The sequence below is a fragment of the Pezoporus wallicus genome, unplaced genomic scaffold, assembly GCF_028554395.1.
Source record: "Pezoporus wallicus isolate ANWC-B61680 ecotype Strahan unplaced genomic scaffold, APGP_CSIRO_Pwel_v1 contig_3817, whole genome shotgun sequence".
NCBI lineage: Eukaryota > Metazoa > Chordata > Aves > Psittaciformes > Psittacidae > Pezoporus > Pezoporus wallicus.
Genome location: NW_026635157.1, coordinates 5,136,406 through 5,153,612, shown reverse-complemented (window position 1 = coordinate 5,153,612; position 17,207 = coordinate 5,136,406). Strand labels below are relative to the sequence as shown.

At 37.4% G+C, this 17,207-nt stretch overlaps 1 protein-coding gene across 7 annotated transcripts in view; it reads left to right on the top strand.

Annotated features, from left to right (window-relative positions):
• Positions 1-13,424, top strand: part of ADGRG6 (adhesion G protein-coupled receptor G6) — a 110,745-nt gene extending 97,321 nt beyond the window's left edge. For 6 of the 7 annotated variants that reach the window (XM_057407099.1, XM_057407142.1, XM_057407128.1 and 3 more), the window contains 6 exons: positions 661-929; positions 2,402-2,516; positions 3,501-3,784; positions 7,462-7,563; positions 9,238-9,390; positions 12,877-13,424. In XM_057407099.1, the coding sequence (XP_057263082.1) occupies positions 661-929; positions 2,402-2,516; positions 3,501-3,784; positions 7,462-7,563; positions 9,238-9,390; positions 12,877-13,055 (1,102 nt within the window). In that variant the 3' untranslated portion in view covers positions 13,056-13,424. Of the gene's footprint in view, positions 1-660; positions 930-2,401; positions 2,517-3,500; positions 3,785-7,461; positions 7,564-9,237; positions 9,391-10,649; positions 10,697-12,876 lie in introns of all 7 variants that reach the window. The other variant, XM_057407137.1, reaches the window with a different exon arrangement.
• The last annotated feature ends 3,783 nt before the right edge of the window (positions 13,425-17,207 follow it).

Here is a 17,207-nt window from a genome sequence, read left to right as displayed (position 1 = left end):
ACAAAACAGGACAGAGTAGCTCCTAAAGAATGATAGTTTGCTAGGGGAAGAAAAGGAGTTTCTGAGTTCTGAGTATCTCCAATGATTGCATTCCTATGGCATTACCTATGGTATAGCATTCTGTTCCAACATGGCAGAAGTTGTTGGCTTGGCCATCAGTTCATACATTTCAATGTGTATTAGTTAAAAACAAAAACTGACTTGATCTTCAATATTCCTAAAATGCTATTAAGCAAGCAAACAAACAAACAAAAAAACCCAAACAAACAGGAAAGATTATGCACTGAACTATATATTCCAAAAATTAAGCAAATATTTGCATGGAAAATTACCAGATGAGCTTCTGATCAGCTGTATTTTGAAAGTGTTCTTCTAATTCAGTTTTCATTTAAAGTACAAAACACATTGTGTTATATTTAATTTGAAGGGGGTTTAATAATAGGTTGCTAAAATATTGTAGTAGTTAATTAGCTTATTAAGCACCCAAAGAAGTAGTAGTTTTCCCACATCACATACAGCAGAAGCCTGCAGAGATATCACACAGAAGTACACATCACTATGCTTTATTGCCATAAAAGCTTACAGATAGCAGCAAATCCCAGTAAGTAGCTTGGGTGATTGAAGCCAATTAATCATATGCGCCTGTATTTCTCTCATTAGGAAGTTGCGAAGAGATTACCCATCCAAGATCCTGATGAACTTGAGCACAGCCCTGCTCTTTCTTAACCTGATCTTCTTACTTGATGGCTGGATTGCATCCTTTGACATAGATGGCCTCTGCATAGCTGTAGCTGCACTTTTGCACTTTTTTCTTCTGGCCACCTTTACATGGATGGGACTGGAAGCTGTTCACATGTACATTGCTCTGGTGAAAGTGTTTAACACCTATATACGGCGATACATACTGAAGTTTTGCATCATTGGCTGGGGTGAGTTCAGTAGCGTCAATATTTACATAGCATAGATTTTGAAATTATGCTATATAAAAACTGTCTATCACAAATGCAGAGCAGAATCAAAATTTGTGTGACATTTTCCACACGGTGGTACCTGAGTGCAGTAAACCCACTCTGTTGCGGAATTACTCTGTATTAATTCTGTGCAAATGCACCATAACTGGAACCCCGTGTCCAGAGCAGCTCACAGCCCAAGGAGGAGTGTGGAGACCAAACAGACTTTCCAGGGAGGCCAGAATGGGAGAGGGGAAATATTAGTGTCATATCAAATACGGAGAACCGTGGCACACAATGAATTCAGAAACTTTTGCAGTTACTACAAAGCCTATGGGGATCTTCGCATTGACTTTCAAAAAGCTTTCAACCCAACTTAAAGTTTCTTCCCAACAAGTACAAGACTATGGCAGAATCAGAAGCAAAACAAAACTTCCTGAGCTTCAGCACAGTGTTTAAACCACAGAGAGAGCCTGCCTGCCCTAAGCAGTGTACACAGCAGGACTGAAATGGAAAATATAATATTAAAAAATAACTGCAAGGCTCAGGCAGCAAGGCTTTTATTCTTCTTTTTTTTTTTTTTCTGTATCAGGAATCTGTGCCCTCTGCTTGAATGCACATATTGTGTTTGAAATAATACAACACAATACAAAACCATTAACCTCATGGCTAGAGCATTGACCTCAGTCCAGCTGATAATTGATGTCTTTCCATTGGCAACTAGCATCCTCTTTGGCAGCCTCAGCAGAGGACAAGGACTGAGTGGTCGGAAAAGCAAATTAACCTCTTCCCCTTTGAATCTGTTTTGTCATAGCAAGGATAAGACATGTAAATAAGGCATGTCAGGAAATGTAGGTTTCTTTTGTGTGAGCTGTACCACTCTGCACAGAGTTCTCTTCTGTATAGCTGTCGATTTTACAAAAATATTCCCTTTACCTAATTATTAAGAAATAATGCATACACTTAACACACATTTACAGCTGCGAGAAGCAGTGGAGAAACTACAGGTTCAAGTTCACATTCCCCAATTCTCCAGAGTAATAAAGTGACACTAGCATCAATGAAAAAAGGTCCCCCCAAAAACTCCCAATATCATCCCTCCATTAGATCTCATTTTTGTAATAGTTTGTTAACCTTCTTCTCGCTATAAGAGCCTGCATGCAATTTCAAATTTGGTAACTAAGGGAGATTATTTTACTTTAGTTTCCATATTGCATACTTACAGGATGTTATGAGGCTTATTCAGTTAATACCCATTAATTTCTTTGATTACTATTTGAACTATTGTTTAAAAAATTGTTTCCTTCTACTTCTCTGTGCAGTTTTCTGACAGAACCACCTCAGGATAGTCTGTATTAATAAGGGTGGAGACATCAGTAATTTGGCTTTGCATGGTGATTTTGAAGTTTTAGGTGATTTGAAAGCAAGCTGCTAGTTTTCTTGTGTTACAGGTTTGCCAGCTCTGGTGATAGCAATTGTTTTTGCAAGTGCTAATACAAATGCAAGTCATGTATATGGCAAACAGTTATATGGCAAAGATGCTAATGGACAAGGAGGAGACAACTTGTGAGTATTTCTTTTAATCTCATACCATTTAGCATTTAAAGTATGAAAGAAATTGCACTGAATGTATGAAAGAAAAGTATGAAAAAACAGCATTGGTCAGATGCTTTGGAAAAGTTCCTTGCCTGGCAAAGCTGTCATTTTGTATTTTTATTATTGTTTCATGCTAAATATTCTGTCAGTTTGCTATTAGAGGAGCAAGCTAGGTCTCTCACACGGCCAGCTGCCAAACGGCTACCTCAAAAGGCTACCCATCCTGCTTATTCTGCAGAGATGTGAGTTCTCCTTTCACTCAAGTGACAGAAACTTGGGATTTTGACACTGAAAATCCAAGTTTTCCCATTCTGTTACTAAAGTATCCTATGCTTCACACAGGTGAAAGTGTGGAAGCTACACATACTGAGGCTAAGCTTTCCATGATGGCATTGCAGTCCCCACAACTTGTATCTGAGGCCAGATTTTCTGTTTAGCTTCAACAAAAATGCAGTACAACCCTCAGACTTCTGACATAGAATCATAGAATCATAGAATAGTTAGGGCTGGAAAGGACCTTAAGACCAACCCCCCTGCCATGGGCAGGGACACCTCACACTAAACCATGTCATCCAAGGCTCTGTCCAACCTGGCCCTGAACACTGTCAGGGATGGAGCATTCACAACTTCCTCGGGCAACCCATTCCAGTGCCTCACCACCCTCACAGTAAAGGACTTCCTCCTTATATCCAATCTAAACTTCCCCTGTTTAAGTTTTAACCCGTTACCCTTTGTCCTATCACTACAGTCCCTAATGAAGATGGGCTATGGTCATTTAAAATGTCACTAAACTTGATCCTCTTTACAAACAGAAAATAGACAAAGGTTTCATGTTAAAGTATAGCTCAGCATCAGTGATATCAGAGATAGATGGATGTTCCTTGTAGGCATATAAATAGTTGGAGTATAGTTTGCATTACCTAAAAATGATCGTATTTTTGTATTTTTTTACAGCTGCTGGATCAAGAATGAAGTTGTCTTTTATGTGACATGTGCTGGATACTTTGGAATCATGTTTCTGATGAATGTTGCCATGTTTATTGTGGTGATGGTGCAGATCTGTGGGAGGAATGGGAAAAGAACTAATCGGAGCCTGAAGGAAGAGATCCTGAGGAACCTCCGTAGCGTGGTCAGCCTGACCTTCCTCTTGGGCATGACATGGGGCTTTGCCTTTTTTGCCTGGGGTCCCTTAACTCTTCCTTTCCTGTACCTCTTCTCAATTTTCAATTCACTGCAAGGTAAGCCGATCAAATAATATTTGAACTGTTGCTGTCCTGGGACATACTACGTTTAGTGATTTGACTAGGAAACACAGATCCAAGCACTCTAGTTTTTCCCTTGATGCTAAACCGTCATTAGTTTCCCTTTATGTGGAATAATGCCAACTACATATGGCTTGAATGTCTTAGTTAAAGTAATTAGCACTTCAAGGTCTTTTCCATAAAATGCACTGAATAATAAATAATGCTATTCCTAGCTGACAGTCTTCAGCGATCAGTGCTGAGATAGACGCTGTATGACCTTCAGCATTTTCTTTCACTGATTATAACACATATAGGAAGCCTCTTTACTTAATTTATTCCTGAAGGGAATCTGTAAAGCTCATAACTATTTTATTTAGGCATGAAAAGCTCATAAGACAAAATTCAGTCCTGTTCCAATGTGGATAAGTAGCACAAAGATATGGGATATCTTTTAGCTCTGTAAGGAAAATCCAGTGACTGTTGTCAGCTTTTTTTTGGTTGCCTTTAGTGAAGTTTTGGATATTTACCTTTCCAACATAGTTCATCTTTTTGAAAATGCTGAAAATTGTAATCAAACAGCCATAAATTACAGAATTGTATAGGTGACATTTAAAAGAATTTCAGCTCAGAGCTGAAATTTGCATTGTCCTTCAATGTCATTGGAGGAGCATGTGTTATGCCACACAAATAACTGAGATAAGAAACACATTTTCTCAGGGTCAGCAAAATATCTTCCCTTTATGAAAAAAAGTACTTACTGTGACACTGTGTACATTATATCTCTTACAGCTGAGGTATATTTACTGTGCTAAAAGATTTATTGAGCATTTGCAGAAAGAGAATAATGTTGTAGGTTTTGGTATGGTTCAGTTTCAACCAAAAATACTTTGGTAAAATGGCAAAAGTTGTTTGCATGTGGTGTTCTTACTAAAGACTTGTTTTCCAAAGAACAGATTCTGATACTCCCCTGGCAGCATAGTAAAGTATTTGCTGCAGTGTGTCCCTGTTAGAAATTTAGAAGGGCCTAAGGAGATTAGAAGTATGCGAAGAACATGAAAAAAGATTGAAACTCTGAAAAGCATGCCAAGGACCAAATTGAACAAGTTCTCTGTAACCAGAATTTCCAGTGCAATCAATTAGTCTTGTATGTGCAGAGTGTACACAAGGTTGACCACCACTGCTTAAGTCTCTGTGGGGTAATAACACTGTTCAATGGAAAATGAATATTTGGAAGGCAGTTAAGCCAGGAGATGAAACTGAAAAAGCTGAGGAGTAAATGCAAAAGCAAGAGTGAAGAGCTTTTCACAGATTTTGGTAGCAATGATGGCACAGTATATGCTCAGGAATGTCATATAAAGCACAGGAAGATAACAATCCCTATCTCAAAATGCTTACTGCTGTGTCAGAAAGAGCTAGGCAAAGCTAAGGAAGAGGATATTTAAAATCACATATATCTGGTGCAGTGCACATGTAGCAGTAAGGGGATGGAATGGAGCAAAGGAAAAATTAGGATTTGTATCAGGAAGCATTTCTTAGCACCAAAAAGATGGGCAAAGTCTGACAAGTCTTTCATCAGTATTAGAATGAGCTTTTTTGAAGACCTCAGTAAATACGTTTATTCCCTCTCAAGTTTTTGAAACCTGCATGAGTATTTTAAGCTATACCTGCAGCCTCCATCAAGTTTTCTGTGCACTGTCAGTGAAAAAGTAAATTGCCGCAACTATTGGTGTTAGTGTACTTTGCTATTTCATCTACATAGGAAATGATTTTTCTCTCTTTGATGCTCAAAGTAAAAAAAAATGGGAACATCTTTTTTTGGCTGCTCATTTTATATGTATGCCTGGGCAAGCCAAATACCTTCAAGTCCAAACCAAGCCTAGGTCTGATTTGGCTCTGGGAAGCAAAACCAAAACTGTGCTACTAAAGCACATTGTAAACTTAATGAATAATGAAATACAGATTAAAAAAAAAAATCTAGAGACCAAGTCCAGACAGGGCAAAGGCAAAGTACTAATGCAGTACATTTGTTTTGTATTACTATAGGCATACACATTTTCTTTTTTAACCATTCAGAATGGTCCAGACATTCACTACAACTTAATTAAGCATCAATTTAGTAAGTTTGTAGCTGTGCAGAAGTACGAAGAGGTAATTTGGGCCACAAACAACTGCTCATCTCTAAGCCTGTAAGAGCTGCTAATGATTGAATTGGGATTACTGTGTGCTTAAAACCACACAAAGAAATGTTTCACTGAACAGAAAAACTGTAGTGCAGCAGAGCTTGTGTATGGGATGCGTTAAGGTATGTTTGCCTTTCCTAAATTGTGCTGCTTTGTTTTGGTTTGGTTTTTTTTCCCTATCAGCTCTTGAAAAACTGCAAAAAGTTTTCCATGTCACAACTTTTACCTGAAGTTAACTGATCTCAGTGCTCTGAGCCTGGCGTGATGGCTGTAAGCAAATAGAAGTCCAGTTCAATGACATGCATTCATGCAAAATTAGACTTTAACGCTTTGGAGGAAAGAGGATAATTTTATACTCCAGAGCACTTTTTTCCAAGCTGTACCCTGCCATTGTGCTCTACCAGCTGAAACATAGTAGGCATTAGTATACAGAACTATTCATGATGATCATAAAGGCACTGTTTTAAGGGACGGTACTTAACCACATTTGCCCACATTAAGTAGTATTTATCCATGTTTAAGATATAATCATGAGGGATTTGGCAGTGACATTTTGCCATCAGGTGTTCAGCCTCAGGCTAGCTCTCTCCTAGAGAGTAAGAGTAAAACAAGAACAGGCCAAAACAGAGGATGGAAGATTCCACAACTAGTGCCTACCTGGAAAGGGCCAGGAGCATATGAGACTTCCAACTTCTATATTTAGCTCCAAAATATCTGATGAAATTGTATCATATGCCCAGTTAAGACCTCATTTATAGCATGGTAGATGCTTACCTTTTGTCTTGAAAATAAAGATTATACAATTGCAAGCAAAAAATAAACTACAAAAACATTCTTAAACACATTTATTGCAATTGCATGCACAAACCAGGAAATTTTCTTAAGAAGTATCTGGACACCTAATTAGTACTTGTAAACATATTCTTACCATTTTCATAATCATTTCAAGTACATACATGAGATGCACATAAATCAAAGTGCTCTTTTCCAGGGCATTCTTTAGTGCCAATTACAAGACTTTCTGGTTGTAAAGGAATACAGCCCAGAGTTCTATACATACAGAACAGGAGAAGATAAAATTATCTCCTTACTAATATAAGTGCCTGTATTTACTTTGCAATTTGTCTCTAGCAGTCCTGTGAAAATACTCATTTGGTTCAAGGACAAAACCTTTTAATTATTTCCCTTCCAGCCAAAAAAATAATTAGAAGATCCACACTGAGCTGGATCTAAATCAACAGTGTCAATAAAAGGGGTCCTATTCTCTCTCTTTAGATTTCCCTTCTTCTCTCCAGACACTGACACGGCAGTTAGAGGTTGGAAAAACTTTAATTAATTTCCATACTTCCTAAAGGAGGCAGAGATGACAATAACAAAACTTTAAAATTGTTTTCCTTCACTTACAGTTCAGTCTTTGTTTTAGCAGACATTCATTAATCTGTTTATTTATAAATACATGCTTCATTTGCTGTTTATTTGCTTTTGTCACAGGTTTGTTTATATTTGTATTCCATTGTGCAATGAAAGAAAACGTGCAGAAGCAATGGAGGAGACATCTTTGCTGTGGCAGATTCCGACTGGCAGACAATTCAGGTAAAAGCAATTCATAGCTCCCCTCCTTAGGTGCTGCAGTAGTCTATTAAAGTCCAGTAGTCTATAAAAGTGAACAGCTTGCTATGTTATTTTTAATATAACTCAATGTAAGCCAGAGATGTGGAAATATAGATTAATCACAGCCTGTCATTTCACTTCAGTACTAACACTTGCCAAGGGACTTTTCATATACCACTTCATAAAAATGCTCAAGCCTTCTCTGTCAGTTTTCCACTGAAGCAGCTGGTGAATTTTGTGCTATAAGCATGGTTTCAAAAGAGCCTTTTGGACCTGGGAAAAAAAAAAAAAAAAAAAAGAAGTTCCAGAGATTCAAACTCTGTTATTCAAAAGCCAGTCTTTGTCTCCTACATTACAGCATGTTCGATGAATTGTGTGGACTGTGAGGTTGATCTAGGAGCAATTATTAAAAAGCAGATAGAAATACTCTGACTTCTTTTGTTTTTATCTTTGCCTGTTCAAACTGTTCTGTACTTGACCGTATAATTCAGGGAGACCACCGAGTACTCAAAACCATAGAAAATTCCTTTAGGAGAAGCCTAATGAGGCTCCAGGATTGAAGTTCATCTTCATCTGCAACTCTCAGAGAGCAAGGAGAGCAGTTGGTTTGGACACTTAAAAGTACACCACTTGGGACACTGCATTTATAGTCTCTTGTACCTTTGGCAGTCTCAGATGGCATTAGACTCCTATGTTTAGGAACTGGATTTTGTTTTACTGTCTGATGGAACCATATAATTTTTTGCTCATATGGTTCTTGCTCAATGACCAGCCTTGAAATCTACAGTTGATGTAAAGTGGCATAAGCTCATTGCCTAGTAAGGTGAGCTGGTATATCCTGGATAATAACAGTGCTCCAAATATCCTTGTGTCCTTTCTCTCTTGGCATCCAAGGTTTGTTTTCAAGTTTTTAAGTAACCTTTTTGCCATGGTGACTTCTGCTTTGTCTTGCTCTGTTTTGTTAGGGAATGCATTGTCATTGTACACTATAAAGTATTTCTGCTTTCACTTTGTAGTAAGAAAATCTGATTCATGATTTTAAAGAGTTAATACAAATTAGGAAAAGCATATTCTTTCTGATCAGGCATCCAGATTGTTTCATCTGTTCAGTTTCCACGTGGTTCATGCTGTAACTCCTGAACTGGAAGACACGGATCACATTATTTCCAGATTTTTATGCTGCTGTTGTGGGTATGATTTGAGTACTTCAGTGGTATAGTTATGTGCGGCCATTATGCCTAGCACTAACGAGTCCAACCCCATCGGCTGGTTTTATTGTGCACGAACCTGACATAGTTTTCCGGCAGAATACTGAAACATAGCCAAATGTGAATTTGCATACCTATCCAGTTGAAGTATACTTCAGGGCATGCTATGATAAGGCAAAGAAACAAACAAGTTAAAGCCTTGCAGCACTGCCACAGCTAGATCAGAGAAATAGTAACCGATACCCTAAAGCAATGATTTAAGATAAAATATTTGTCTTGATTTGTATTTCTTAAGCATAAAAGAGGCTACCTAATAGGAAAAGGACAGGCTGTGTGTAAGAAGCAACATTAGGAAATGTACCTGATACTTGAAATGTTCACAATTGAATAAATTAGGCATTTAGTGCCTATGGTAATTATTTATGTAAAAATTTTCAATCATTTTTAGATTGGAGCAAAACAGCCACCAATATTATAAAGAAGAGTTCTGATAATCTTGGGAAATCCCTATCCTCTAGTTCCATTGGCTCCAATTCAACCTACTTAACATCCAAATCAAAATCTACAACAAATACATATTGCAAACGGAACAGCCATACAGGTGAGTTCTTGCCTCTCTGAATATGTAGTTTCATGTTAAAGGCAAAATAGGGATTTCTACTCAAAGGTTAATGTGAGAAAATTTATCCATTTGTATAGGTTTGGTATTTTTAAAATGTATGTTACTGTTTAATAAGAATCTTACTATTATTTTCTCAGTAACCGATATTCAGTGCATCCATTAGCATGAGGGGCTATGCATCAAGTGTTTTAAGAGTGTATGTCTTTCCTGATTATTGAGATTGTACATGAAGAACATTTGCTTTGAATGCAGTAAAAATGACCAGTGTCTTAGAAATACCCCAGTGTACCTGAGCTTGCTTTCAGGGCTGCTGTTTGCAGCCATGCTGGAGTACACATCTGGGGCTTGCCTCACCAGGGTACCTGTCCGTGCTGCCACCTCAGGTTTGATGGGCCACACACACAACTGCCCTAAGCAAGCTGTCTTCAGTACTCTCTCCTATGAAGGCACACTTCTGTCAGCAGTCTTCCACAGACAGCATCTATAATAGTCACTGATCACAATGCTGCTCATAATTTAATAGTAGAGGAGGAGAGCATTGTCCACTGCAGAGCAACCTCTCTTCTGCAGACAGAGAATTCCCATTTGCACTTGTGGCAGATAAACATCTAGACCCTTAGTATTGGGATTAATGATAAAAATATGCTTGAATGTTTTGCTGGACTCGACTTTCTATCAGTCTGACAATTAAAGAGACTTAATGCTGGGGCTTTTGAAATGCATTCTTAAAGCAAAACAATAAAACAGTTCCAGATAAAAAGTGAGTAGGTTAAAAGAAACTTGCATTTAGGAAGAAGCTCATGCTTTCTTCAAAAGTGGTGAGCTTAATCCCATAGACAAGTAAAAGGGACTGCCGTTGGTAATGTAATCAGAGTCTGTAATGTGATGGTTTGTTGGACGTTAAGGGAATACCACAGTTTTCTCTCTGCTTTTAAGATTCTAATACATTTTGCATTTAAGATTCTAATACATTTGACCTCTGAAAATACACATTTTTTGTGATAATCCAAAGGAATTTTTGATAAGGTTAGGTTTTTATATGATGACGTTCTTCTCACATGTTAAAGTAATAGAAAATAACGTTCAGATTCTGATTTTTAATACAGCTAAAGTTGTTTGATGTCTTAGCTAAATTGCAAACAAATAATATAATAGCTACATGTCTTGGCAACTCTTGTTAATATGGTTATAATGTGCTCTCTGGAATTGACACAAGCGTTCATGTGTTTGTGGTATAGATAATGTCTTCTAAAGCCCTTTCCTCATCAGTGGTGGAGCATTACAGGTAAAATGAGAATTGCTTTTGTTGAATGCATGGGTCAAACAGCAGGGTGGAGGGACGTGTCTTGCATGATGACCTCATTGACACAAAGTACTTTGCTAATCAGAAGCGCTGCTTGTTTCTCAATATTACATCTTGCACCATTGATGCTGAATCAAAGGATAAGTGAGCTTCGGAGTCTGGGTGTCTGCACTCTGCATGGGGCATAAAGCATTTGGAAGATACCTTTTTAGAAACTAGACCATGTCCTGACATTAATGCTGTGTACAGTAATCTGTGGAAAAGAGACTGAGTTGAAATACCCATACACAAAAAATACAATAAAAAGCAAAAACAATCTGATTGAGTCCTAGAAAATATTTTCATATTTTTTTAAAGTTATTACAGGGATTTCAAGATACTGTATTTCTGTTTGGTCTATGGCCATTATGGAATTAGTCTTCTAGCTATGGCTTTTCATATCTAGTCACACCCAAAATAACTCGGAATGAGAAACTATATATGCCTGAAAGCCATGCTGTGAACTGCTGGTTGACTGCAGAATGCACCGATTGGAACACGAATATTGAGTGGACCCCACTGGGTAAAGGAAAAAATCACTTCAGCATCTTGTGGGACAGCTGTCTAGGGGCCTGATACAAACTTGTAGATAGTACCATATGTGACACTTATGTGAATTAAAAGTTAAGATTATTTCTGTGGATAATTTCGTGGTACAACTACCAATTACTTCAGTGATACAGGATTTTAACCCTGTACTTAAGTGCAAAGCCCATTGAGCTAAAAAAAAATTTAAGAGCCTCGCAGTGGTTTCAAAGGCCTTACGTAATTCCTGTGCATACAAATTTCATGAGGAAGTAGCTGGTATTTAACGTAATGATGCCTTGTGAGAAAAAGTGTACATATTTGCAAGGAATTTCAAAAACTTTCGCTAAAGACTGAGAACTAACTTTGTAATAAGATTAAATATGTAGAAAAACTTCAAAATGTAGTAGCATTGGCTAGTAAATGCATACATCTGAAAGGCACACAGTACTCTGCAGGTTGCTGTTGGACATGGAGTTATTTGCTGCAATTCATAGATATTATTGCGTGCTTTGAAAAAAAATCATCCTGATAATGCCTGAACATGCCTGTTTCTTTTGTCACAAGTAAAATTGTGTTGATTTCTCACTCTGCAATCCATTTCTCCTTTGCAACGCTTTTTATGGCTTGATATCATGACTTCTGCAGGGGTGGGTTACTTTTCCGTTTACTTTTAGTTAATTTATTTCTCTAAGATTTTTTTGTATGAAATCATAGTTTAAGTAATAGGCTAAATTCTTAAATTATCCTTTAGCAAGGAATTTTTGAGGGTGATTTCACTAGTCTTGTAAACAGCCATCAAAAATGTCACTTGTAGAAAACACTGCTTCACAGGATACTCCATCTTACTGTTGGCTTGCAATGGTGCAAAACTTGCCTGGGTTAAGAAAATTAATTCCAGCTTTATTCACTGCGGTGGAAGAGATAAGAGAGCTCATTGGCACTTTGTACTTGAGAAAATGAGATAACAGGCTCTGTCGTCTCATTGCTCACTACATGAGCTCTACCTACTGACCGTTCTCTGAACAGCAATACTGTTAGCCGCTGAAGCACTTCGCCAGCCCGGCTGGGAAATGCCTTTGCTCCTCTTTCTCTTCAGCTCCACCCTTGGCTGGTAGCACCTGAAATGTGAGGGGGTGCCAGTTTTCTGCATCTTTTTCTCCCCACTGTTGTTCAGTACCCTCTATATTATGGAAAAAACAAAGGGATGCTCAGCAAGTCAAAGTTTAGGCCAGTTTCAGTCTGGCTGTCTGCTTTAAGATGCAAGTCATTTTCTGGTATATTTTGCACAGAGTGCATTATTTCTGTGCTACCCTAAAACCTCAGCTACTGAAATAATTAAATCCTTTTATTGTCATTTTCCCCTACTTTATTGTGTGGAGATGTGATTTACCAGATGTTAAGGAGGTAACCCCTATTCCAGTGCTAAAAACATCAAAATGTTTTTAGTTTGTAAGATTCAAAGCATCAACAGTAAATTAATGTATTTAGATAATGCCAGTAGTGGCAAATGAAGGCATAACTATGTGGGAATGACACTGTTAGACCTGTTAAACTATGAGCTCTAACTTCTTGTTGTTGCTCTTTCCCCTTTCTAGAGAATGTTTATCTTGACAAGCCATCTTCAAAATTTGCCCAAGATGATGGAGAACAGACATCAATTATCCCTGTCCACCAGGTTATTGACAAGGTCAAGGGATACTGTAATCCTCACTCCAACAACTTCTATAAAAATATCATCATGTCCGACACATTCAGTCACAGCACAAAGTTCTAACTGGGCTTCTGAATTTTTTAAACTGAAGGAAGACAGAAAGTCTTTTTTGAACTGCCAGTACTGGATGTCATAAAATGTGACCTGTTTAGTTATTTTTTCCCAGTTTATAATATTCTCCTGTTAACAGCTCCCACTCAAGGACTGATTTCTCTACCTTTTTACTGTTGTGGAAAAAGTCAATTTTTCCACTATGGTATTGAGCTGTTTTTAAATGCGCGCCAGCCAACATGATGCCTGGACAGCTAATTGTAATCCTGTGTAAATATTTCTTAAAACTGAAGAGCCACAAGCCTATCTCTAAATTATATAGTCCAGACAGAAGCGAGTCTTAACTCCTGATGAAAATAACAGACGTGACATGCAGTACAGAAAAGCAGTTTACTGATGGTCTTTTTCTGTTGAAAAATACGTATTTTTCCCTATGACACTTGTTAGATTCTTGCTTCTTTACTGTCTAGTGCTGTCTGTTCTTTATTCATAAGTGAAAAACCCTACCACCAGTGTTAAAGGGTTATTTTAAACCATTTTTCACTAAATAGACCTAATCATGCAAATCTTGCTTGCCAAAAGAGTATGTGCTGTAAATTCAGGCTATATTATATCCATGTACAAAGAAATACACGTATTACATAAATGTGCTGGCTGAGAAAGTCATGGAGGTCATTAGTAACTTTTGCAGATTTTAAACCCATTGATATATATGGAAACACAGTCATATGTATCATTTGCATCTGTGCACAACAAGTACACAGGTAAATCCAAAGTTTACACAAAGTCATGTTTCAACGTTTATTGATCGGTATGTATAAAACAGGGCATCTCCAGTCAATTCTATGTTTAATATTCTTTTTCACTAAACAAAATAGAAGACATGCAGCTATATGTAGATGTATAAATATGTATGTAGGACTCTCTCCACACGTTTTTATAATGCACACAGTAAAATGACAGGAAACCACAATGTGTACCACAGTCTTAAAATGAACGGTGCTAAAACGTAAGTATTTAAATGCAAGATGAATACTTTGTAAACCCATGGGTTCATTTGTCAGTTTCTGTACTTCAGATTGCTGTATGTATAGACACCTCCATCAGATGGCATTGCAACATTAGAATAACCTGGAATACATTTACCAGTAATAAATAAATAACATCTTTCTGGGCACATAATGTTATCAGTATCAGTATTCCTCTCCTGCCCCTCTGTTGGTTGACTTGATTGAGGTTGAGGCACAGAGTTTAAACAGCATTTAGGCAACATTGGGGAATTTCACATAGCTATACTGTGTGCACAGCGACATTGAGTTGTTTGTGTGCAGAGAACAAGAACATAAAAGAACTTGTTCTAATAAATGTGTGACACATTAGCATGTGGCCATGACTGCCAGAAAGCATGTCTTGCCCCATGACAAGTTTTATAACAATTGTAACTGCACATGTTGCTGAAGGAATAGGCCAAAACAGCAAAGGTGTTTTTAAATACTGTTTTCAGAGGAGAATGTTTCCTCATGGAAATTTTCATTTTTGAAAAGGCTTTTCTTTTTTTTTAACCAAAATTATTTTAGCCAGGTATTTATTTATAGTATTCAGAAGGGACCAGAAAGTTGTGCTGAGATTTTTCAGTTGCCAAGCAGGTGGATGTTCAGTGATTAGGGATGTGGATTTGTGCCTCTCTTTGCTCTTTGCACGAGATCACTTAATGCTGTGATCATGTGCAGAGATCATTTAATGCTGTGACTGCACAAATGGTGTATTTTCCTTGGCTGCAAATCCCTGGTGGAAGGAGGATGCCCTGATGGTATTCTGTCCATCTGACCGCAGTCACTACATGGACCATAATGACCTCAGTCTCATAACTGCAAATACTTACATGGTGGTGTGAATGAAAGTCAACCTGATTGATTAACTTAAAATCTAATTATTAACAGAGATGAGTGTTGTCAGATCATCTTTAGTAAGGGAAATGATTTAGGGAGAGATTATGTACGAGCATTTACTGAACTTATATTTATCATCCCACTTGCTTACCTACTGTAGATAATAGTGTTCACATGCAGCTTACTGTGAGATTTCTACCTGATTAAGGTGTTCAGAAGTGAAGGATGACCAGACATTCCTGAAAAATGAGGAATCAATAAAATGTAACAGATTAGTAAAATATAAATAAAAAGCAAACACCGTATCCTGACTGAAGCTGAGCTGTAACCTATTAGTTTAATGTATAGCTACCTATATTTTTGCTGAATTATTTTTTCTCCTTTTTTTTTTTACTACCATGTAGTAATCTTAAACTGTGTCAGTTAGATGCTCTTGAATGCTCTCAGTTCTACAATGTAATATTCCACTTTGTAGTTGACATGCTGTAACCTCCCCTGTATATATTTATTTATTTGTGAGGTTAAATATGTCAAATATATTTAGCTCTATAATGACTGTTCTTGTACGTTAAAACTGAGCTTCTGCTTCATCATAGAAGAAGAGGGAGAGAATAATTTCTTATATGTTTTTTCCAAACACCTTGTGAAACAATTTACTGTAGTTCTATCTTTTATAAGTGTGAGGAAACATGTCAGTATAATTTGTAATATTAGTCAGTGGAATATAGTGTAACAGGTTTGAAGATGAACTAAAGTGGAAAGAAATATTTTCAAGTAAACATTCTTGATGTTAGTGTTCCAAGTAATTAAAGTCTTTTAATAGTGAATGGTTGGGTTTTTTTAATTTTTTTATTTTCCTTTTTGTGTTTAATGGCAAAAATCATTCAGTGGAATTCTGGAAAATAATCTTGTGTTTATTAAGTATGTGAGACAGGTATATGCCTAGCCAAAATGTTGGAAATAAATGTGCAAGACTTACTTCATCTCATCAGAGGAATGCATTTTGCAGAATATAATTTTTCCTTTCATGATTTACTCAGTGCCACATCAGTGAATGATCTGAAAGTTATGCAAGTTCATTTATTTATGGCAACAGCCATGTCATAGAAATGAAAGGAAAATCAAGGCAACAGACAATATGCTGGGATGATCTTCTAGAGGTAACACAAATGAATAATCTAAAATTCTGGAGTTATTTCTGTTCATGTGTTTCTTTCCAGCTGACTATATTCTCTCATTATCAGTAACTTGATTCTACTTGTAATCATACTTTGACTGACCACTGCTGAAACATTATAGTCAGCTAATCACTTGATTAGTGCACACTAATGTATAAACGTTAAATTTAACACAGTAATGGCCTAGCTTCAAATATTTACCTTTAAAGAACGCAGAAACTGGCTGAACTGGCTATATCAGCTCTGCTCCCCTATATTTCAGTCTTATCACAGAAAGTGCACAGAATATGAAGACAGCAGTAATACTTTTTAGAAAGCAATCAAAAAAACCCGTGTGATAAGTGGCATTTGTTAATGAGGATGGTGAGTGTGCCTGTGAATGATCTGTCCATGTGCCTGTGGACAGTGAACATTACCCTTGAGCTTTATGCTTTGAACAGTGTGGGCGGACCCTCTGAGGGAAGGAGCCAGGTTTTTTTCCCCAAGAAGGATCTTGGCAGATGCCAAACTTGTAAAGAGTGATCTGCAGTGTTTGGGGGTGGATTTATATTTCTCCTCATTTCATCACTTTTAAAATATCAAGAACAATTTTATTTTAAGCCTCTACTTTTAACAGCTTCCTACTGTAACCCATTGAAGTTACATAAAATGCCACTTCATTTTATTACTTTTGAAAGCCTGATCTATAATCAGACACATCTATGTAACCACAGGGACAGCTACTGAGTTACAGGGCAACAGTGTGTCATTCATGGAGCCATTATAAAAAAAGTTGTTATGCACTTACTATATATAAAGACCTAAAACTATATATGGGTCAGCAAATTAGGCAGAGGGCTTAGAAGTTAATGTCAGGGAAAGCAATCATGCAAACCAGGTTGTGGAACAGCCATTTCACGCCCAGTGCTCCAGCTGCTTCTATGCTAAGGAGGCTTTTGCGTTCACTGCTTAGCTGGTCTTTGGTCACTCAGTCCATTTAATTTTCAGATCTCCTGACCCCATCCTGGCACTCCCATCCTCAGGACAATCATTTGCTGCAGTGCTAGGGGAAGGGTAAGGAGAAGAGAAATAAAGAGAGACTGAAAGGGAAAGGGTAG